Here is a 24,284-nt window from a genome sequence, read left to right as displayed (position 1 = left end):
AAAAACTTGTTTTGCTCTTAAAACCTTTAATTAGGGAAGTCCTACTCAGATTATCAAAGATAATTTTCTTTATTTCAAGTCATCCATTAAAACTGCTAACTAAATCTTCATAGCAACATCAAGACTAGTATTTAATTTAATTTGACATTAAATACATTCCTTGTCAACTGTGTGTGGACCTGTAGTTCCTTAAATCATATTTAGTCTACAAATACAAACAATAATAACACACTGTGTTTCAATATAACAAAAAATGTACTTAAAAAGCTAATTATTATTAATAATCTTAGATTATATGGGGATAAGACATGGAAGGAAATAAACATGTTTTGCTCAGCTAGTCTTGTGATTATAGATTGTATTTATTACTACCTTCATCCAGTACCCATTCTATAGTCTGTCTGCCCTCACTAAACCGACAACTGGTCATTGTTCTTTAACTGATAACTTTTCCTATAAAAATAAAATGGCTCTCCTTGTGTAATGGAAGTGGGCTAGTACAATCAATCTGCCACCAACAGCCAGCTGATCAGTCTAGGAAATGGTGCCATATTGGGAATTAAGTGTCAGTTTCTGTTATTGACAGACTGGAAACAGGAAGTGGTTGTAGCTAGATACCTTGGAGAGTGGAAGACCAGGCTTCTGAATCCATGTATGACCTCTGTACAGAGAAGGTAGTCTTATTCACTTGATTATTAAAATGCTCCCCTCCTGATACCATTTTTTTGGTGAGCTTAGGAGATAGATCTTTACTTTTTTTTTTTTGCAGTTAGGGAGGTCTATTTCTGTGCTTCTTTCCTACATTTTCTTGTCATCTCTTATTTTTTTTTCTTTTTGGGTCACACCTAGGGATGAACAGGAGATGCTCTGCACTCAGGAGTTACTCCTGGCGGTGCTCAGGGGACCATATGGGATGCTGGGGGGGGGGGGGGGGGGAGAGAGAGAGAGAGAGAGAGAGAGAGAGAGAGAGAGAGAGAGAGAGAGAGAGAGAGAGAGAGAACAGTTATACATAGACAGTGATAGGACTTTGCTCACCTCTACAGTGATTAATTTCAGGCCTCAAAAAAATCTCTGTTTGCCACTGACACTCCTTGGATCTGCTGGATCATATGGTACAAGTGGCAGATCTTTCTCTTGTTCTTGTACCTTCTTGAAATTATCAGTTTTCAGGTCACTTGATAAAGATATTGGGGTAAATGAGGAATATTCTAACTTCAAAATCTAAAAGGTCTTTGTGTCTCTTTCCTTTCAGTTGTAGGAGAAGACAAATAAAAGAACTTATCCTTCACCTTAGGAAACATATCTTTTATATAACTGACCACTAGAACTTCATTGAGGTAGAATGAGATGCAGAACTTACACTTCCCTGGACTTAGAAAAACTAACAGTTCTACTTTCAGGAATAGATTTAGCTGAAATGTATACGTATGTTCATCAAAAAATAGATACTAGTGGGGCCAGAGTGATAGGTAGGGTGCTTGCCTTGCACATGGTCAACTCTGGTTTAATCCCTGTCACCCCATATGATCTTCTGAGCCCCACCAGTAGTGATCCCTAAGCACAGAGCCAGGGGTAAGCCATGAGTACTGCTGGGTGTGCTCCCCCCCAAAAAACAGATAAATACTAGAATATTCATAGCAGCACTGTGGATATGGATAATAGTGCCAATCAAAAAAACTATCTGGATAGCTATCAATAATAGTGTGATGAATAAACTTTGGTATATTTGTTCACTGGTATACTATTTAGTAATGAGACTTTAAAATATACTACATGAACCAATATTGGCGATTTTCACATAATTAAACAAAAGAGAGTACATTTAATAGTTCTTATATCTCATATGAAACTAGGCAAAACTAAACTGTTATGGGAATCACCATAGAGAATGTTCTTGTTGGGCAGGAGATATTAACAGGAATGGGTTAGAATTCTCTGGTGATGTTGTTTCGTTATCTACATGCTGGCTACATTGTGTTTAAATTTGTGACAGCCTATCAAGCTGAATGTTAGAAATATGTATAATATTCTGTGTGAATGCTGTATTTTAATAAAAATTTAAAGAAAGTAGAGAGCAAGTCCTGGAAGATAACTTAAAGGACTGGAGCACATGTGCTGCAATGTGGGAGCTGTGGGTTTGATCTCTGGAACTGCATGGCCCCTGCTGTTGCTGGGAGCTGCCCCAAAGTTTTGCTCTGGGAATAGTTTCCAAATACTGCCAGTTGAGGCTTCAATCCCCCGATTTTAAATGAAAAAAAAAGTGAAATTTCTCTTAATTTTATCTTTATGGTCTGTCATACAGTTTATGACATCAGGTATGTCACAATTCTGGGTTTATGTATGCAATAAATCAAAACTGAAATGTGTCTGGGATGTTCTTTTTAGGCTCAGGTCAAACTTTATTGTGTGATTCAGAAAGAGCCCCCTGATGCATGTTAAACCAACTGTGCCACCTCCTGGCTTCTTTCTAGACCATCACCTAATTTAGCAGCTTCCTTAATTAAATACAATTCTCTTTCATTTTCTGGACACTTATGTGCCTTTCCTTTAGTAAAAATAGCAAAGCCCCAAGCTAACTGGTGTTCATATTATTTTAAATATGCAGCAGCCTATTTTTAGTTCTGGCTTTTAATGTTTTAGCTAATATGGCAGTAATCAAATCAAGACTGCGGGTGTAGCTCACTCTTGACAGCTTAGGACCCTTTTAGTATGCTGCTGCTTCATTAGAAATTGGCATTATGCCAATTAAAGACAAAATTTTGCTCACTGTGGATTTCTAGAAGACCCCAGAAGAGATGATAGAAAAGGTGAAGAGGGGTAAAGGTTCAAGAATGGCTATGGCTAGATGGATGCCTGATAGAAGAGGCCTTAGTCAAAGGTTTCTCAGTGTATGCGCTCTGAACACCTGCATCAGAACCACTGCAGACATGGTAAATTATAAGCCAAGAAGTGGCACAGGAACCTGCCATTTGGTAGGTTTTCAAGGAAATTATACTATGCATTAAAATTTAAGAAATATATTATGAACTAGTTACTTTTCATATATATAAATATATATATATAACAAAAAAATTACCTGGCCAGAGCTGTCAGTGACTTGCCTACATTCACACAACTAATTACAAGGTAGAGTCAGAACTGAGCTTGCTGGTTCTCAGTTGTTTGAATGAAAACTGTTAGGTGTTGGGAGGTAGAGTAAGCAGAAGTTTCAGTTTCTTAGCTCATCCAGACAGAGCAGTTTTTTTCTCATCCCATTACAATTGAACATATTTATTTATTTCACATTGGGGAGGTGTTGAGTGGGTTTTGGTCATACCTGGAGGATATCAGGTGTACTCCTGGCTCTATGTGCAGGGATCACTCTTGGTGGGCTCAGAGTACCATATGTGGTACTAGGATTGAACCTAGGTCATCTGTGTACAAGACAAGTGCCCTATTAACTATACTATTATTCCAATCCTATAGCTGGACAAATAGAAAAAATATCTCTGATAAATAGAGACTTTTTTTTTTCCAAGAAGTGACTTGGTCAGTCATTGCTTTATACTTTCTATGGTTGTACCAATAGATACCAAATATATTATTTTAATTCATTCAAGAAACATATTAGACACTGCATTATTGGCTAAGGACATGAGCATAATCTTATTCCTCTGGAGACTAAAATGAGCTATATCACAGCATTTTCTGTAAGGTAACAATCTATAAGTAGAAAATGGCATACTAGAAACAAGGATAGGATGCTTTAAATTTTGCTTTTATGTATAAGGCTAATATCAAGCTAATAATGCCTTTTGAATAATTGGATAAAACCTATTGCTATCCTGATAAGAAATTCTTAAGATTTGCTTTATGCTGGGGCCAGAGTGATATTATATCAGGTACTGCACATGCCTTGAAAATAACTGACCTATGCTTAATCCCCAGCACCACATATGTCCCCTGAGCTATCAGGAATAATTCCCAGAGCACAGAGCCAGGACTAAGCCCTGAGCACAACTGGTTTTGGCCCAACTCCACTTTTACGTTAAATTTCAAAAGAGATGATAAATAAAATATTTTAAATTTGTATCTTAAGTTAGTAGTATGTATATGTGTGTATGTACACAATGAGAAACTTGAGTTTATATGTTTTATACTCACAGATAAGAGTATCATTCAGAATAGGACAAATGAGATAGAGAAGTATTTGCACTCTGAAGGATGAGAGCTAATGGATGGTGGAGAAATCAAGGGGTCACTTTTGACTCTGCATTCAGGAATCATTCCTAGATGTACTTGGGGGAGAATTGGACCCAGGTCAACCACATGCAAGGCCTGTGCCTTCCCTGATTTACTATCACTCTGGCCCCAAGAGTGGGACAATCTTAGGTTAGAATATACATATTCTGTCATATGAGTAAATTTCTTTAAATCCTCTTAATGTGTTTTATCTATAAAATTTATATAATAGTAGGTCTTATCTCAAAGAGTTATTACAAGGATTAGAGATCTCAGGTGCCTGACTTAACAATATAACAATAATCACTGTGCACTAATTTTTTTCTATATAATTTTTGTTTCTATAGATTGGGTTAATTCCACAAGTCTAGCTCACTATATTTGCAAGCTTTGAAAACAATTTCTTTGTTATCATTAAATTGAAAAACCTTAGGGGCTGGAGGGATAGTACAGTGGGTAGGGCCTTGAACGTGGCTGACCCAGGTTCGATTCCCAGCATTCCTTATGGTCCCCCAAGCACCTCCAGGAGTAATTCCTGAGTGCAAAGCTAGGAGTAACCCTTGTGCATTTCCGGGTGTGACCTAAAAAGCCAAAAAAAAAAAAATGGAAAAACCTTAAAATATATTATGTGGCTGTTTTATTTTGTGGCAAATTTGGTTATGCCATATGTATAGAATTTATCACATAAGTAAATATAGTCTAGATTGAATATAAATGTTGAGATGATTATACCAGTCAGTTTCTGGTGTTTGGGTGCCTCTCTGTCTCTGTCTCTGTGTCTCTGTATCTCTCTCTCTCTCTCTCTCTCTCTCACACACACACACACACACACACACACACACTATTTTGCATTATTTTTGTTTGTTTTACATACCAGACAGTGCTGGAGGCCACTACTTTTGGATTGTTCTGGGGGTCACTCCTGGGAGTACTGGCAGACCATGCAGTGCCAGGATCAAATGTTGGCTTCCTATGTGCATCTCTTTAAGTCATCTCCCTAGTCCCAGGAAGTTTGGCATTTGATTGATTTAGCAAATATTCATTGAGTTTGACTGTCTGGTGCTGGAAGAAGTTTAATGCTGGTAATGTTAAGATAAGGACATCATTTTCTTACTGAAGTTTGTAATCTCCCAGAAAGTCAGAAATATTAAACAAGTTCAGTGAAGTCACAGTTGGATGATTTACCGGGCCATTGGGCGTAATTGAACTTTAAGAATTGAGTTTGAGAAGAAACTGAGGACCAGATTTTGAACTGCTTCCAACTTCCTATACCATGTGACCATGACTTTGTTTTAATTAAAGTGCTCTTTGTTGATGGGGGAGAGGAGGGATTAGTCCTGGCAGAGTTTAAGGGATTGTATGTGGTGCCTGAGGGCAAACCACTGTTGGCTGTATGCAAGGCAAGTACCTTAATCTCTATAGTATCTCTTTCTCTTCTCAAAATGCTTTTTTAATTTTAACTTTGTTTTGTTGTGGGGTCATCACCAATGGTGCTGGTGCTCAGGAATTACTCCTGGCTCTGCACTTAAGAATTGCTCCTGGCAGGCTCAGGGAACCATAAGGAATGCCAGGGATTGAACTCAGGTCGGTCATGTGCAAGGCAAGGGCCCTATCTGCTGTACTTTCTTCTCAGGCCCTCAAAGTGCTTTTTAATTAATTATTCTTGCAAGAAGTATGAAGTGACTTGAGAAGAAGTGAGCTTAGAAACAAACTATGAGTTGTGCAAAAGTCCCAAAGGGGAAATGTGAGAAAACAAGATTCTGATTTCAAATACCTCAAAGTGTAAAGCTCAGACCATCTGGGGAAATTTATAAGTAAAGCAGACTCCTGTGCTATTGTATCAGTGATCTGATTCAGAGTTTGTGATATTTAAGAATTAATTTAAAGGGGGGTATGGTGCCACCAGTAGGTCAGTCTGTACCTGTGAGGTGAGTGTATCAGTAGCCTGATGGCAACGTCAGACTTTCAGATACCCCAAAATTGCTGCTGTACTTTTGGCCAGACCCCAAAAACTTGGGGCAAAGTTTACCAAGAAAGTAAATGGCCAAAAGTTAGGTATGTGGGAGACACACCCACAAACCACCTCCGGCTCAGCTATATAATTGGAGGTATGGCCTTTCTGGTTCCTGATTCAACTGCTTAACGGCCATGATCCCAGAGACTCAGAAATGAATCTCGGAACCCAAAGACTTTTGGCAGAAATGCATCCTGTTCCTCCAGTAGGTTACTGGCGCTGTGCCACTCCAGGTGGGAATAGGTTTCATGCTTTGGCCTGTTTCCCCTGGCGGCCTGGTGACCACCATCCTCCAGAGGCCACTGGACAGTCAGGTTTGGGCCTGCAGTGACGAGATACACAGGGTCTCGCCACATGGGGGTGGAGCCGACTCTTTCTCCCCATCCCAATGAGACCCTAAGTCGCCACCTACAAACAGCCTCTCTGGCTCCTGATCAAGCTGATTAATAGCCATGATACTAGATATAGTGGAGACTCAGAAACAAATCTTGAAACCCAGCAGCTTTTGGCAGAAATGCATCTGGACTACATACAAGGTGGCCGCCGGCTCAGAGCTTATTGGAAAGCCAGGTATGAGCCGGTGGTGACAGGGCAACTGCAGTCTCATGGAAAGGGGGGCGGTACCAGCTCGTCCTTCATGCCCTACCGAGGTCATGAGTTGCCCCCCACAAGCAGCTCTCTGGCATGGCCATGGCTCCAGAGGCAAAAGGACTTAGTCCAGAGCCCAGCAGCTTGAAGAAGAAAAGTGATTGGATCATGCATTACACTACGGTGCCATGCCTTCCCAGGAGGGAAAGGGTGTTGCTCCCTTCCGCCTTTTTCCCCTCTGGCAGCAAGGTTGCTGCCGCAGCCTCAGAGCTTATAGGAAAGCCAGGTACAAGCCGGCGGTGATGGGGCAACTGCAGTCTAGTGGGAATGGGGGCGATACCGGCACGTGCTTCACGCTCTACCGAGGTCATGAGTTACCCCCCACGAGCGGCTCTCCGGCTTGGCCCTAACACCAGACACACAGAAACCAATCTCGTAATTATCTGGCTCTTTGCAGAAATCCAAAATTGTGGCCGCGTGACATTATATGATTCTCATAACCAGCTATAGAAAACAAAATATTTCACAATGCCTTTTCAACAATTCTGATTGTTTGGGGGGAAATTCTAAACAATAATGGTGCATCTTTTGTTGAAATAATGAATGTAATCAATGTAGAGAAGAGTTAAGTAGAAATCATTTGCTTCACAGGCATTTGGAGGGGTGGGAGGGGGGATATACTGGGGTTCTTGGTGGTGAAAAATGAGTACTGGTGAAGGGAAAGGTGTTTGATCATTGTATGACCAAGATTTAAACCTGAAAGCTTAGTAACTTTTCCCACAGTGATTCAATAAATAAATATAAAAAGAAAATAAATAAATAAAATTTAAAAAAATTAAGGTGGAGTTCATGCCCAATTCAATAAGCTAATCAGTGGCTGAATAAATAGCAGTACTCCTACGAAAATAAATAAATAAATAAATAAATAAGAATTAATTTAAAACAAAAATGTTTATTTGTGTAATTGTTAGGGCTTAGTGACTGATTGCATTTTGGTATTGGATAATGAGATGAAGCAGTTAGAGGATGACTCCCAGACCTCTATTATTGTGAAGTTTCAGAAATGATGCATTCTAGGTGATGTTAAAGGAATATATATATATATACATATATATATACATATATATACATATATATATAGAGAGAAGGCTGAGTAGGTTAAAGATTGGTGAGATCAGGTCTTCGGGGTAGAGTAATTACCCACTTGGGAAGTTACTTAGAAGTTGATGTCGAAAGGATGAATGTGACCCCATTTTTCATCTTTAATAAATGAAATGATAGCAGGTGGGTTCAGTAAAGACAGTGGGGGCAGGGAGTAGGCTAACCAGTGCTTCCCAAAACTTAATGTGCTTTTTAATTGCTTGAGGATTCTTGTTAATATGTACTGAGACTAGACTAAGACCCAAGATTGCACACATTTAATGAACAAGTCAATTCTGAGTTACTGGTCCAAGTATCATACTTCACATAGCAAGGATACTGATATCTGGTGTCCAAACTTATTCATCAGGTTTTCCTGGATATTTGAGTCTTTTTGTTTTTTAAGGCTGATGGATTTTGTTTTTAAGTCATGATGGGATAAAACTAGATTGACTTAGGCAACAAGAGCTGTCTACCTCCGAGAACTGGTAATTAATAACACAAGTAATAATTACCGGATACTGGTGTGTGATGTATATAAAGTAACCTTATTGTGTTTTTTCCAGATATTATAATAAAAACAAATGGCAGGATGTAGCATCTATCACCGAACTTTCCGCATTTGAAGATATGAATGTGAAGTCAAAGTCCTTAAAGCAGCATTCTGCCTGAAATTATATGAAACTCAAAAGTTTAATTTTTTTCAGTTACTTGTGATATGATATGTGCTAGTGTGAAAATTCTATTGAGATTCTTGTATTTTTTGTAAGATAAGAAACTTTCTGTATTCATGTAAAACATATGTATTTGCATTGTAAAATAAGAAAAAAAATAGTTTATGTTAGAAGACCGTTCATTAAATAGATTGGTTCAGCCAACACCAGGGATTTAAGTTATTTTTCCTGTTTTTTTCCCCAAAGTTTATCCTTTGTATGGATTAAATGTAGTGAAGTTGTTGAAGCACTAAAATTAAAAATGCTTACATTACAAGCTATTTTTAACAGAACTTAATTGAAACCACATGAGTGAGAGACCTAATTTCAGGTCTGACTGAAAGAAACTCTATACTCAAGGTTTGCTGAAGCAGGGAATGTATAATATGTACAATTAATCATACACTATTAGCTCATTCCTGAATGACAACATTTAATACTATCTGTAGGATTTTTGGTGGTTGTCTTTTTTGGGGGATAGGGGGCATATTATAACTTGTTATGGAATCTTAACAATATCCTTCCTAAAAAGCAGTGGCCATGTTCCCTGTGAACATTGTACACTTGTGAAATTGTTGGTGATAGTTTAACTGTGACTGGTTTGCTAATGTTATACAGAAAAGTATATACATCTAATTTTCAAAGCTGCTTCTCTATGAAAGAAAATCCCAATATTGATTAATTTAAGGTTATTTAACCTGAATAATGTTCTTTTTCTTTTGGGGAGCACACCTGGCAATGCTCAGGGATTACTCCTGCCTTTGCACTCAGGGATCACTTCTGGCTATGCTCAGGGGACCATATGAAATGCTAGGTATTGAACCTGGATTGACCACATATAAAGCACGCACCTTGCCAGTGCTATATTATCTCTCCAGCCCCATGCATAATATTCTTTTTAAATAGCAGTTCTATGAAGATATTCTTATAAATGATTTAACAAGGCCTTAACCTTTGTTGATAAAAGCTATTTGTGATGCTGTTTACATTTTTATCTGGAGATGAAATATGGGAAAGTTGTTAGGAGATCATTAATGATGGAACTGAGACCCAATTTAGACCTATATCAGTACTCAACTAAGTCAGCAACTCTTGTCATAGTTTTAAAAGCAGAACTATTATAATCAGTGGAGAAAGAAGAAATGAAATAGAAGGACTATTCTACATCTGCAAGTTTATATTCCAAGGAACTAGTATAGTATTAAGGCCTTGCACACAGCTGACCTGGGTTTAATCCCTGGCAACACAACAGTTGCTCAAGTACCACCAGGAGTAATCCATGAGCACAGAGCAGGAGTAAGCTCTGAGCACAGCTGAGTATTGACTAAACCCCCACCACCCCTCACAATTAAGGAGTTTATAATCAAAAGGGTAAGAGAAAGAAAGAGAAAAAAATATTGGATGGTTTCTAATCAGATGGTAGGTTACTGTGAGAAAGAATGATACCTGATTCTTAGAGCCTGGTATGACTGAAGGAGATAAACATCTCATAGTTTTGTAATGCTGATAAGGAAAGTATAGCTAGTTCAGAGAGGTAAACAGTTGGCCAGTCAGATATAATTTAGAAAGACAGAGAGTCAGAATTTGACAGCAGGGCTATTTTGAGACTAATAAAGGTGGGATGGAGATGAAATATGGGAATACTATTAGGTCAAGTGAAGGTCAATTTAAAAGTCTCAACTGGTGTCCAGGTCTTGGAGGCTGGGGAGGGGGGAGAGGGCATACATCTATTATGGTAAGAGGAAAGAAGTAAAAACATCTATTCTCAAAGTAGACATAAGAAGTTTAAAGACGACTCTTTTTGGCAAATGGCAGAATGTTGTATTCTGATATTATACCTGAAGATAGGTCTCTGAGAACTCTCAGAGAACTGCTCTGAAAGAGCCTCCAGAAAGGATTGATTTCTTTTGGGGGGAGGGGGGTGAGAGTATTCCATAGTTTGCATCGCATTTACAAAGTAAACTGTGATCTAAAGTTCAGAACGGGATTGAACCCTGTTCAGTATTTCACATACTGAGTATCATTATTAAGCATTAAAATTATACTTCATGAGGAAAAGTCTCCATTTAGGGACAGAGAGATTTCAGTAGTGGAGCACATGCTTTGTATGCTGGAGCTCTGGATTCAGTCTCAGGTCCCACATGGTACCCCAAGCACCATCAGGAATGACCCCCAAACATCAAGCAGAAGTATTCTCCAAGTCCTGCCAGTGTGGTGGCTTAAAACAAGTAAAAGATGTCTTAGTTCATAAGAACTCATAAGTACTCAAAAAATCCAATTAGAAATGGTATAAAAGGTTAGTCATGACATAATTTCCATTAAATTTTTAACTGCAGTACTTTGTTTATGGTTTGACTAGTTATGAATACTCTCTTCATACTATAAATATATGTATGTATATGAAATGTATGTGATATACAGATTATAGATAAAAGCTATTTTCAGCCTCTTTTACTTCTCTCTAATTTCTAACCTGCATTTTAGGATATGCACATTTTAAATACCTCTTGATTCTGCATGTTCTTCTACCTGCCTGTTATGTCCATATTTTCTAAAATCTTTTCCCACTGATTTACTCTTCAACTCATCCCCCATTCTGTCTACACACACACACACACACACACACACACACACACACACACACACACACACACCCCTCTATGAAGTATTTGAAGTATTTTTCAAGTTTCATTCTTTCCCAGCCAATCTAACTGCAGTCTAGTACTTCCTGAAGTTCTCCAGTAAGGAATGTCTTCTCTAAAGTCTTTCAAAGTTTTAATCACATCTCTAGTTTTTTTTCTTTTCCATTTCTTCTGAAGTTTCACTTTCTTTTGTTTTTTTAAAATTTTGGGTTTTTTTTTTAATTTTACTCCAGAACTTGTGTTGTACACTCTCATTCTGTTTTCATCTTGTACAATCTCATCTAATTCAGGTTTTAGTTATCACCTTAGTGCAGTTGACCTTAAATATTTGTCTCTAGCTTCCATAGACAGTCATTATGGATGTATTTGGTGGTTATTTCTGTATCTATTAATTGCCCTTTAAGTTCAAACTAATTGAAACTCAAATTTCTAAGTCATAATTTAGATGGGATTCACCCCAGATTTAGTTCCTGGAGTGGGTATTGGGTGTGTGTGTGGGGGGGCTTTAATTAGGTTAGTTTTTTCTTTTTTCTCTTGAAATCCCTCAATAGACAGCATTCCAGTTTCCTCTGGAGAAAGCTTATAATGTATTTTACATTGTTTTCTTTCATTTTTAAATTGTTGTCTTTTTGGGCCACACCCAGCAGTGCTCAGGGCTTACTCCTGGATGTGTATTCAGGGATCTCTCTTGGCATGCTTGGCGGACCCTATGGGGTGCTGGGGATTGACCCCAGGTTGGCTACACGCAGGGCAAGGACCTTACCCACTGTACTATCTCTCTGGACCCCCCCTCCCGCATTGTTTCCTCAATCTTGATCAACTTTACTACCATATTATGTTACATTATACTCTATTGCTTCTGAGCCCAACATGCGCTGCTCCATCTGTCTGTCTGTCTGAAACATACCCTGCACACTGTTTTCTTTATATACCCAATTTTTTTTGCTTGTTTTTTTGCTTTTTGGGTCACACCTGGCGATGCTCAGGGGTTACTCCTGGCTTTACACTCAGGAATTACTCCTGGCGGTGCTCAAGGGACCATATTGGATGCTGGGAATTGAACCTGGGTAGGCCGCGTGCAAGGCAAACGCCCTACCCACTGTGCTATCACTCCAGCCCCTGTATACCCAATTTTTAATCCCTATTGAGCGATAGCAGCGCGGTAGGGCATTTACCTTATGCTTGCTGGTCTGGCCGAGCCGGGTTCAATTCCTTCACCACTCTCTGAGAGCCCAGCAAGCTATCGAGAGTATCTCGCCTGCACGGCAAAGCCTGGCAAGTTCCCTGTGACGTATTCAATATGCCCAAAACAGTAACAACAAGTCTCACAATGGAGATGTTATTGGGCCCACTCGAGCAAATCGATGAACAATGGGAGGACAGTGCTATTCTTTCATTCAGAGTACCTTCTCTAATTCCCAGAAAAAATTAGTTGTCTTTCCTATTTCCGTTCTTACCCTTTGCTAACCTTTTTTTGTAGGGTTAGAAGCAGCCAGAGTAATCTTTCAAAATTATAAATTGGATTTTTCATTCTCCTGTAATAATCCTCATCACTTTTTAAAACCTCCTTCCACTGACTTTCAAAGTCCTATATAAGCTGGCCTCTTATCTTTCTAATTACGAATCAAACTATTCCAGACTCTATGTCTGTGGCCTTTGTTTTAATTTAGACAGTTCAAATCTATTTCTAATTTTTTACTTTTTTTCTTTATGCCAGAATGTCCTTTACTATCTTTTTCCCGTGACTGGTTTATTTTCATTCTTCAGACCTCAGTTTAAATCCTTATGTTTAGAAGGCCTTTCCTGACCACCTTATCTATTTAGCCCATTTGGCTGCCTTTAGTTGCTTTATATCCTGCTATTTATTTTTTAGCTTCTAGAACATTTTTAGACATTTCTAAACATGTTCAGAGATCACTCCTGGCAGGGGAACATAATGCAAGTGCTGGGAATCTAACCAGGTTGACTGTGTGCAAGGCAAGCTCCTTAACCCCACCTTACCATAATCTCTCTCTGGCCCCTTGCACACATCTTGTTTATTTTGAACTATTAAGAACTATGTGTCCTACAGTAGGGTCTATCTTGGTGAGCCCCAAATCCCCAGTGTCTGAGGCTTTGGAAAAACTCAAGAAATATCTCATATATTAATTTTTCTTGTGCCTAAAATCAATACCATTCTCTGATTATGCTGCAGGAAATACCATTGGCTTAAGTGTTCTTATTTTTGTTATCTTTTTTAAAGGCAATCTCAGCCATGCAGTGCTGAAGATCAAACTCAGGGTTTCAAGACATGGTAGGCATGTGAACTGTCATGTGAGCTCTCTCTTTGCCCTAGTTTGAGTTTTTAAAACTGAAGTATCTTGATTCCATTTAAGTGTCAGGAAGTTTCAGTTGATTTTTTTCTTGTGTATGTGTAGAGATTGAATTGATGGCCTTATACATGTGAGACGTGCTCTATTGCTGAGCACGGATTTACTTTATTATCTTGATTCTGAATGTCATGTTCTGAGATTTATCAATGACAATTTGTTCTAGGAAAATTTAGCACAATTAAGGTTATACCTGTTGGCATGACTGTTAAAGGAAAGAAACTGCCAGTTTTATTGCTCTTTCCCCCTATATTTTGTAACAGTGAATGCTGTAATGAAAAACACCCTTTTTGTGTGTCATTGGAAGCAGATGAGCAGAGACCTTAGGCAACTGGAGTTTCAAGCACAAAAATTTGTAAGTCTACAACTGTACCTCATGATGTCTCACTAATAAAAATTAAAAAAAAAGAGGTTGAATCTTCTACTAGACTAAAGTGTATCCTTCGGTCTTATCTTTATACAGTTCTGATATTCAAATATTATTAATGGATAGTTTACCTTTTTTTCCCCCTTTGCTGACTCCATCAACTTAAAAAAGCTACACAAAGACATCTTATCTTTTCTGTGGCAAGAGATTAAAAAAAAAGTTGATTTTGAACTTGAAAATATTTTTAATTTAATTGGAATACTTTTATACTGTAGTAGCAAACCTTTATAATTTTTGTGATCTGATTCTATGATTTAAGTATTATGCTAGAACATAAAGCAAATGTGAATGATAAATTTAGTTTTTTATCTACCTTTCAAAATTAAATGAGACTACCAAAATGACACCATTACATAATTAGAGAATACTAAAAGTACTTCTTATGCAAGCAGTAATATTCTTTCCTTTGCTATTCATATCCAAAATTATCCATGAGGTAAGCACACAAGGTTAGTATATTTGGAAATTACTTGAGGGGACCTGAAATTATTGTGTCAGATATGGATCAACAATGAGGGCTCAATGTGTTTGGTCTCGATGTAGACAAGCTTGAAACTGTTTTTTTTTTTTTTTTAATGTATATGTAGTTTGCTGCCATTAAAAAACTTTCCAAGGGCTGGAGCAATAGCACAGAGGGTAGGGTGTTTGTCTTGCACACGGCCAATCCGGGTTCTAGTCCCAGCATCCCATATGGTCCCCTGAGCACCGCCAGGGGTCATTCCTGAGTACAGAGCCAGTACCCCTGTGCATGGCCAGGTGTGACCCAAAAAGCCCCCCACCCCCCAAGAAAAGTAAGAAAAAACTTTCCTAGATGATTTATTGATTTATCATTCATTTTTTCACTTAAAGTTTTCATTTTTTGCTTTATAAGGATTTCATTCCACGTCGATATTTTGCATGGAAAAAATATACCATAGACTATCGTGTCATTTTAGAAATCTTTCAGTGTTTAGTACCAGAGTCCAGAATCAAGATTAAGTTTAGAGGTGAGCATGTCGCTCTGATCTGTATTGCCGTTATTTTTGGACCTTGTGCAATGTACATAGGAACGCTGAATGAATCCTAACCTGAGCACCTCAAATGTCAGAGGTGCTTAAGGCTTGTTCCTGGCGGAGCTGAGGGACCATAGACCGTGTCCAGGATTGAACCAGGTCAGCGGCTACAAGGCCAGCGCCTTAACTACTGTACTATCTCGCCGGGCCCCAATTTTTCTTCTTTGGAAATCGTTTTTTTCCGGTCAAAGTCAATCGCCTCCGGTTCCAGTTGCTCTCTCCTTCCCCACCAAGACATTAAGACTGGGCCTCAAGGATGGGAGACCGTTAGATTTTCGGTTCCGCAGGGTTCCCAATTCCCCCCGCTCCAAATTGGGTCTACATTCCGTCGCTTGCTCTTCCCAAGAGTCAAGTCCCGCTCGAGAACTCTGGGCTGGTCTCGCTGCCTCTGTCGAAAATGGCCGCGGCGGTGCGGTCGCGAGGGTCCTTCCTCAGCCCCCGGGAGCGAGTCCGCGGCTCAGGCAAGGGCCGGCCCGTGGCGGGAGCTCCAAGTCCAGCCTAGGCCCGGCCCCACCCGTCCTCTCACGCGCCCTCTCCGCTCTGCGGGCGGCCGGGCTCCTCCGGGAGCCGAGACTCGGTGCCAAGCCGCCCGAGGCCGAGGAGAGGCAGAGGGGGTTGCCCTTGGTGCCCTCAACGTCGCTCGGGGTGGGGGCGGGGGCCGAAAGCTTCTGCACTCCAAAGTCCCGGGCGTCGTCCCCGCGCCACCCCGCCGTCGCCTCAGATAGCAGCTGAGCGCGTCACGGAGAAACACGCCACGGGAGCACGCCTCCCCCCGCCCCCCGCGCCTCTCCCCGCTCCCCGGCCCCCTCCCCCCGCAGCCCCGCCCCTCGAGCTGCCACGTGAGGGACTCCGGGCGCCAGCCTATGGCCGGCGGCCCCGCCCCCCCCCCGCCTCGCCCCCCCGCCCCGCGCGCCGCCACGTGATGCGGCTCACCGCCAGCCAATGACCGCCGGCGCAGCCTCGCGCCCCGCCCCGCGCGCCGTGGCCGTTTGAAGTGACTAATTTCTGTCATATGACTGAGGCGCTCATGGGGGTGGCGGCGAGGCTGTAGGAACGGGGGCCTAGCTAGCGCCCTGAGGAGCGTCCTCAGCCTAGCGGAGGCCAGCATGGCCCCTACGCTGTTCCAGAAGCTCTTCAGCAAGAGGAATGGGCTGAGCGCGCCCGGTCGGGACGCGCGAGACCCGGATTGCGCGTTCAGGTAGGACGCTGCGGGATTGGGGGCGCGGAGCCCGACGGCCTTGTGGACTCCGGGGCGGGGGTGGGGGTGCACGGGGCCTTCAGTGTGGCCGTCTCGGTCGGGCCGCTCGTGGGTCGGCCGTCGGGCGTCGGGAGGGGCTGGACTCGCGTTTGAGGGTGCGCGCGAGGTGCTTTTTTTCCTACCCCGCACCCGCTCCGCTGCCCCTTCCTCCTTCTCCGGGTCGGTTTGTTTACGTCTTGGCGGTGGCCACGCGCGGCCCAGCCCTTCGGGACGGGAACCGTGGCCTGGACTGGGGGTCCACAACGCCTCGCTCTTGGGCTGGTGGGAGCCGGGGCGGGTCGTCCCGCCGCCGCCCCGGGGCAGAGGAGTTCCCCACCTCCTCGCGACCAGTTAGTTGCCCTCGGGGTCTTCCCTCGCAGCCCCGCGGTGGTGTGCAGAGCTGCACGTTAGCCCCGGCTTCTGGCGCTGGAGAGGCTGGGGGAGCTCGTAGGCAAGGCGCCAGTCTTAGGTTTCCTAGAGACCAAAATCAGGGGCGTAGCGGGCCGAGCGGCCTTTTTCTCTTTGCGAGGGAGAAATGTGAAAATCTCCGACGATTTTGGTTCTGGTTCTTACCAGATTGAACAGCCGGGCCGAATCAGACGAGGCATCCACATCCCGACCCTGCGGGTGGTTATTGAAAAGAGTGTTTAAAAATCGAAAACGGTAGCAAAACGTTCTTTAGCTTTGTTAATTTTTGCCTTAAGTATCTGGATCCTGGTTTGAAAAGGAGGACTTTTAAAAAAACGTGTAATGCGTAATATAACGTAAAAACGGAATTCGAGGCAAATTTCGTCGTGGAACTGCGTTTGAAGAAGAGATTATGTCATCCAGACAACCTTCATACTTGTTGCAGTGTGGTAACTTAAATATAACTAGGCGAAATGTCAAATATCACTTAAACCTGGTAGGAGAGCGAAGAGCCCGGCCGTACAGTAACAGTAGGGCAAAGTGGGACTCCAGTTTTGCGCAGAGAAAGATGACGGTACTACCTTGGTTGAAAAGGTTTCGATATTTATAAAATTTCTCGCCCTCTAATGCAGGCCACTTTAATAAACATGCAGTAAAGCATATGGAGTGTAGTGTTAAATGGAAAGAATCACCATCTTAATTTCAGCCTTTTCAGCAAGTGTTTCCTAAGAGAAAGTTTTCCAGGTTTTTGACTTTCTCCTGGGAAATAAATGTCTTGCCATGCTTATCTGTATGTCTTTAAGGGTTTCTATAGTGTTTGGGGCTGGAGCAATAGTACACCGGGTAGGGATGATAGGGAGCTTGCTGCAGCAGACAGGGAGCTTGCATTGCACACGGCCGACCCCTATTGGATTCCTGGCACCCCATGTGATTCTGAAGCCCCACTAGGAGTGATCCCTGAGTGCAAAGTCTGGAGTATGCCCTGAGCAACACTGGATGTAACCCCAGATCAGCAAACAAACTAAAATTTAAATGTTTCTACAATGTTTTTACTTCAAAAAGTGAAAGTTTAGTATAGTGCAGGGGTTAGGACACTTGCCTTGCACTCTGCTACCGGAATTCGATCCTCAGCATCCTATTTGTTCCTGGAGCATCCCCAGGAGTGATCCCTGAACTTCGACCCAGGAGTAAGCCCTGAGCACAGCGGGTGTGGCCCAAATACAAAAAACCAAAACGAAGGCAAACAAACAGCAACAGCAACAAAAAATACCCAAAAGAAATGATAGTTGAAGTAACACTACATTGAGCTGTCTGGTAATCAGTAGGAGAAAGCAGGTTTAGGAGGGGATATTAATTTAAAAGGTGAGATTTGAATGCTCTATTTCTGATTGGCTTTGAGAACTCAAGTTTCCAAGAGTTTCAAGTCACTCCTATTAAGAAGAAACACTTTCACATCTATTTATAAAAAATGTAAAGTCTGCTGTATAGTTGTGTAATACTACTTTTGTGTTCCCAAAGCACTTTCTCATCAGTTATCTCATGTGATATTTCACAACTTTGTTAAGTAGGGCAAGTTACAATATAGATAATTGTGGTCCATTTTCCTCTAGAAGTAAGAATTTTATGTAAGCCCAGAAATTGCATTACAATATATATGATTGCTTTAAAAACAAAATGTAGGTGTTGGGGAAATGTATGGGGGTTCAGGTGCATGTCTTGCATGCTACCTACTTGGATTGATCCCCAGCACTATGTGATTCCCTGCAGATTGCAGGGTGCAAATCTGGAGCCTTCCTCCTCCTCCCCCCTGTACCCCAGTACTGTAATCTCTGGCATTTGTACAGCATTCTTGGGTTGAACTGCCTGTCCAGTTGGCCGGGGATTTCCAGGCATCTCCTGAGCACTGCTTGGGAGCCCCCTCCCAAATAAGCAAAATGTATGCAACTCCGTGTGTGAGAAAATAAAAATTGGTGGACACCTTGTAGCTAGTAATATGCAGCTCTAATCAAGGTTTATTTTTCAAAAGCAGCTTAATTAAGCTATAGTTTGCAAACAAAAAAAAGCCATTTTATATAAGTTTTTGTGTTTTGTTATGTAGAGTCAGTCATGTACTCTCTAGCCACTGTAGTCTTAGAATACTTTCATCATCCAAAACGTTCTGTTATATTGCTTTGCAGTCTTTCTTTAACCCCTCCTCAACTTGTTCTAATCACTGATCTGCTATCTAAAGACAAAAGTTTTGACTTTCTAGAAATTCACAGAAATGTAGTCATACTGTTAACTTATTTGTGTCCAACCTATTTTAACTTACGGCAGTGAATTTGAGAGTCATCTGTGTTGCATTTCCCACTGGTTACTTCCATTTTATTCCCAAGTTGTATTTGGGAATAAAATGGAATATGTATATGTCACCTTTGGTTCATACAATTTCAGTTTGCAGACTTTGGGCTGTTTCCAGATTTAGCCTGTACAGTGTTGCTGGGGACATTGTGTTTCAGTCCTTATGAGGATATATATTTTCATTTATTTGGATGGATACCTAGAAGTGGGATAGCTGGTATTAATACTAAGTATATCTTAACTTTAAAAATGTTGCCAGAGTTTTTCAAAACACTTGTCAGGAGTTCACTGCATGCAAATTGTGTGTTTTTCTCTGGAGCTATAGTCCTGCTCCCACCTCCCCCCCCCTTGTTAATCATTGTTTAGACTTTTTGATTCCAGCCATACTCGTGTGTAATGTATCTTGTGGTTTCAATTTGTGTTTTCCTAATAAATTGAGTTCAGCATCTTTTTATTATGGAACTCAGGTTGTTGAGTAGATTAAGTTTAGTGTTCATTCAGTATACTTTGCTTTCTTTTCTGGAATTCTTGTTAGGTTTGATTTGGTTTTTATCAACTTATGTTGTTAAATTAGACTTGGCATAGTTAGCCATTAGCCTCTGCCATTTTTGACTTTTTTTTTTTTAGCCGCTCCTGGCAGTGCTCAGGGCTTACTTGGGATCACTCCTGGTGTGACTCAGAATACCACATGGGATGCTAGGAATTGAACCTGGGTTGGCCACGTGCAAGGCAAGTGGCCTATCTGCTGTTGTCTCTCCAGTCGTCTATTTTTTTTTTTTTTTGATTGAGGTTCTTTGTTGCCTCTGGCTTTAATGCATTCTGTAAGAATCAGTTTCTAGAATAAGCAGTATACTGATCAAGATGTAGTGGTAGTAACATTTAGAACTGTAGCACTGTCCTCCCATTGTTCATCAATGTGCTTGAGCAGGCACCAGTAACGTCTCCGATGTGAGACTTGTTACTGTTTTTGGCATATTGAATACGTCATGGGGAGCTTGCCAGGCTTTGCCATGTGGGCAAGACACTCTCTCTAGCTTGCCAGGCTCTCCAAGAGGGGTGGAGGAATCAAACCTGGGTCAGCCTCGTGCAAGGTAAACGCCTGATCAGCTGTGCTATCGCTCCAGCCCAGTAACATTTACGCATCTGTTATAGAGGAAATTTTCTATAAAGAAGCAAATTATTCGGCTGGAAAGTTAGTGTAGGGGTTAAGGCACATGCTTTGATCCTTAGCACCTCATGGGTCCCCTGAACATATTGACATGTGGTCCTTGAACAATGCTCTTTTGGTGAGCCTGGGCGATGATGGGTCCTCCACTAGTTGAGAATCACTCTAGGCCTCCTGAGCATCACTTGGGATATAATTTATACTTTATTGAAAACAATGTCAGTATTCATCTTTTATTTCTAATGCATGAACATTTGTTTTCACATTGATTTGTTGTAGGCAGGAATTCTTAAAAACCACCTGATAGGGGTATAGGTGGTTATCTTGCATATAACTGACTCTGGCCATGATTTGGGCTTCCAGAACCCAGCTCGGGAGACCCTCCTTCTCTCCCACCCCCTAGGAAAAAACAAACCATACCTAACAACAAAACATTTTAAAATGATCTCTCAATTGGTCACTCTCCTGTCTTTCCCTGGACTGCTATCAATACTAGTGCTTTTCGTTTTTTTTTTTTTTTGTGTGTGTGTGTGTGTGTGGGGGGTGCTTTTTGGGTCACACCCAGCAATGCTCAGAGGTTACTGGCTCTGCAGTGCTCGGGGACCATATTGGGTGTCAGGGATTGAACCTAGGTTGTCTGCGGCAAGGCAGATACCTTACTTGCTGTATTATTGCTCCAGCCCATAATGTTTTCCTTTTTTTTAAAAAGCAAATTCTGATCTTGATCAGGTCAAATGGTATGGAGTTTAATATCTCCATTATAGAGTTATTTTAAGGATTAAAGAGATAAGTCATGTAAAGTACTTAATACTGTGCTTTGCACATGGCTTTAAGGAACCTAATAGTTACTATGATAAAGTCTTGCTTGTGTGTCAAACCATTCAGCACAAACTTAAAGTGTTGCATTTGTGTTACTTTTGCATTGTTTAGCTTCAGCCTTTATTTTTTTCTTTCCATGAGTTTATTTTTTTATACTTATTATTATGCTTAAGTTGACAGAAATTCCTTAATACTTCTAGTTTCAATCTGTATATTCAGATTTTTTTTTAGTTGTCTCAAGCTGTCTTATAGTTTTGTTTAAGCTACAATTTTGAGTCTCTGATGTATTTGCATGGTGCCTCATAAGTAATTTTTCTTCAGTAATAACCCTCCCTTCTAAACATATAATACGTTGTTGAAATTAGGTCATTTTCCTATAAAATTGCCCATATTGTGTATGTGATTGGTTGTTTCCTTATGAATTTTCCTTTAATGCCGAGTTTCTTAAAGTGTGGTTCACAGCCATAGGTGGTCCATTTAAGTGTTAAACAACTTGTTTAAAAAATAAAATTATTATTATTAGAAGATGTTTGATGTGTGTATGTTTTATACAGACCTATTGGTATTGCATAACATTTTCTTGGGTAGAAAGGAGTCTCAAGTGGAAAAATTTAAGAAGTCCTGCTCTCCTTCATAGATTTTCAGTCATCTGTTTCACTCAACCCCTTTCAGGTGATTCTGATTCTTAAGTTTCAGAACCACTGCTATAACTTACTCATTTCCTGAAAACTATTAAGATACTTAACTTGGTTCAGGTTTAGTTTTACTTTTAATTAAAATATCCTATAGATGCTGTTATGTATTTTAGAATGACATAACGTTTGATTATCCCAGTTTTTAGTGATCCTAAGATTAGTTTTAGGTGGTATAAGCCTTATTTTTATTTTATTCATGAAGCAAAATAGTTTTATTACAGGAAACAGATTTGTGGATAGACAAAAAAGTGATATGTGCTCAAGAGAAAACATGGGCTTCTCCAGAGTGGATAAAGCACTTATTCTATAGTTTTAAGGTAAAGATTACCATTGATTGACGGTCTTTGTCACTGTCCTCCCATTGTTCATCGATTTGCCCGAGCGGGCCCAGTAACGTCTTCATTGGAGACTTTGTTGTTACTGTGTCTGGCATATCGAATACATCACAGGTTGCTTGCCAGTCTCTGCCGTCTGGGCGAGATACTCTCGGTAGCTTGCCGGACTCTTCTAGAGGGGCGGAGGAATCGAACTCGGGTCGGCCATGTTGGCTGCGTGCAAGGCCAACACCCTACCACTGTGTTATCGCTCCAGCCCTGATTTACAGTATTGTAGAATTTTAGGAGTTTCATACTTCCATACGGATATAATTGTCACTATTCCTATCACCAAAGTTCAGTGCCATCCTACTACTGAAAAGATCCCTTGACTCACTCTGTCTACATTCTCTCTCTCCTTTCCCTTCGGTAATCGCCATAGTTTTCACTGGCATAATCACCTCAAGTTCTATTCATTTGTCTCAAAAGGCAGGAATTTGATTTTTTTTTTGTTAAAGGCAGAGCAATAGTCCCTTTGGTAATTGCCATAGTTTTCACTGGCATAATCACCTCAAGTTCTGTTCATTTGTCTCAAAAGGCAAGAATTTCATTTTTTTTTTAAAGGCAGAGCAGTAGTCTCTTAATCTTGTGTGTGTGTGAGTTTTTTTTTTTGTGTGTATATGTATATGTACTGATATATAGCTGCTGTATATGGTCATTTGAGTCCATGTTTTAATGCTTGTGAATAATCTTGCTGTGAATATAGGGGTGCAGATACCCATAGCACAGTGGTAGGGCATTTGCCTTGCCTGCAGCCAGCCTGGCCGAACTGGGTTCGATTCCTCCGCCTCTCTTGGAGAACCTGGCAAGATACTGAGAGTATTCAATGTGCCAAAAACAGTAACAACAAGTCTCACAGTGGAGACTTTACTGGGCCCGCTCGAGCAAATCGATGAACAACGGGAGGACAGTGTTTGTTTTGTTTCGATATCCTTTGGATAAATGCTAAGAATGATATTACTAATCATGTGGATTTCTCCCTCCCTCCCTCCCTCCCTTCCTCATTACCATTCTTCCATAGCAATAAATCTTCCTTTCGTTGTTGTAGAAGTCTCCTTTCACTTATCACTTATGGTTTTAGCAATTTTTTTGTTTTGTTTTGGGTCATACCCAGCAGTGCTCTGGCCTTATTTCTGGCTCTGTGCTCAGGGATCACTCCAGGTAGGGCTAGGGAGGCCAGGGATGAAACCTGGGTAGGCTGGGTGCAAAGCAGGCACCCTCCCTTTTACTATTGCTCCAGTCTCAGTTTTAGCAATGTCTGGTGATTATTTCTGCATCCATTATTTTATTAGGGGCTGTGAAATAATGATATCCTGGTTCTCTCATTCTTGGTGCATATTTTTTTCCTGAAAATTTTTCTTGTGTCCCTTTTTTCTTCCTGGAAAGGTAGTGTAAAAATCTGATTGCTGGGGTTGGAGAGATAGTGCAGTGTAGATAAGATTCTTGCCTTGCAGGTGACTGGTTCTGTCCTTGGTCAACTGCAGGGTCTCCAAGAGCCCTTCCAGGAGTGGCTTCTGAACTATTGGAATAGTCCCTGAGTCCTCAGATGAGACCCAGAGTTCTTTCTCCCTCCTTCTGGATCTGATTGCTTCTCTTGATCATTTTTCAGAATAATTGACAATGAGTTTACTAATGGTTTTCATTTTAAATGTATATTTTTTATTATTATCATGATCTCTTAGATCATAATATATTTTAATCCATCCAGTCATATGTTGTCTCATATTGGGCCAGTGGTAGGTAGCATTTTTCTGTTGACCTTTGTGGCCCCTTGATTTCTTGCTTTCTTATGGCCTTGTTTTAATTTAATTTCTTTTCACCTTTTTCTTTCTCTCTCTTTTTAAACCCTTGGATATCTTTTAGGTTCTAGGATATGTCAAACTATACTTTGTTTTTTGCATGGTCATTTTTACCTTTCTTTTAGCTTTTTTTTTTTTTTTTTTTTGGTCCACACCCAGCTATGCTCAGTGCTTACTCCATGCTCTGCACTTAGGAATTATTCCTGGCTGTGCTTGGGGAACCATGTGGGATGCTGATATCAAACCTGGGCTGACCATGTGCAAGGCAAACTCCCTACCCA

General features: G+C 40.9%; 2 protein-coding genes across 3 annotated transcripts in view; both read left to right on the top strand.

Annotated features, from left to right (window-relative positions):
* Positions 1-8,770, top strand: part of MEIKIN (meiotic kinetochore factor) — a 76,691-nt gene extending 67,921 nt beyond the window's left edge. Inside the window, exon 13 of the mRNA XM_056124757.1 lies at positions 8,530-8,770. Coding sequence (XP_055980732.1) covers positions 8,530-8,561 — 32 coding nt within the window. The 3' untranslated portion in view covers positions 8,562-8,770. The remainder of the gene's footprint in view (positions 1-8,529) is intronic.
* A 7,430-nt stretch (positions 8,771-16,200) lies between these two features.
* FNIP1 (folliculin interacting protein 1) overlaps positions 16,201-24,284 on the top strand; it is a 120,926-nt gene continuing 112,842 nt past the window's right edge. For both annotated transcript variants that reach the window (XM_056124238.1, XM_056124237.1), the window contains exon 1: positions 16,201-16,364. In XM_056124238.1, the coding sequence (XP_055980213.1) occupies positions 16,273-16,364 (92 nt within the window). In that variant the 5' untranslated portion in view covers positions 16,201-16,272. The remainder of the gene's footprint in view (positions 16,365-24,284) is intronic.

This window comes from Sorex fumeus, unplaced genomic scaffold, assembly GCF_029834395.1.
Source record: "Sorex fumeus unplaced genomic scaffold, SorFum_2.1 ptg000051l, whole genome shotgun sequence".
NCBI classification, from domain to species: Eukaryota; Metazoa; Chordata; class Mammalia; order Eulipotyphla; family Soricidae; genus Sorex; species Sorex fumeus.
The sequence above is the reverse complement of the archived record's forward strand: the minus strand, read 5'-3'. Positions and strand labels throughout refer to the sequence as shown.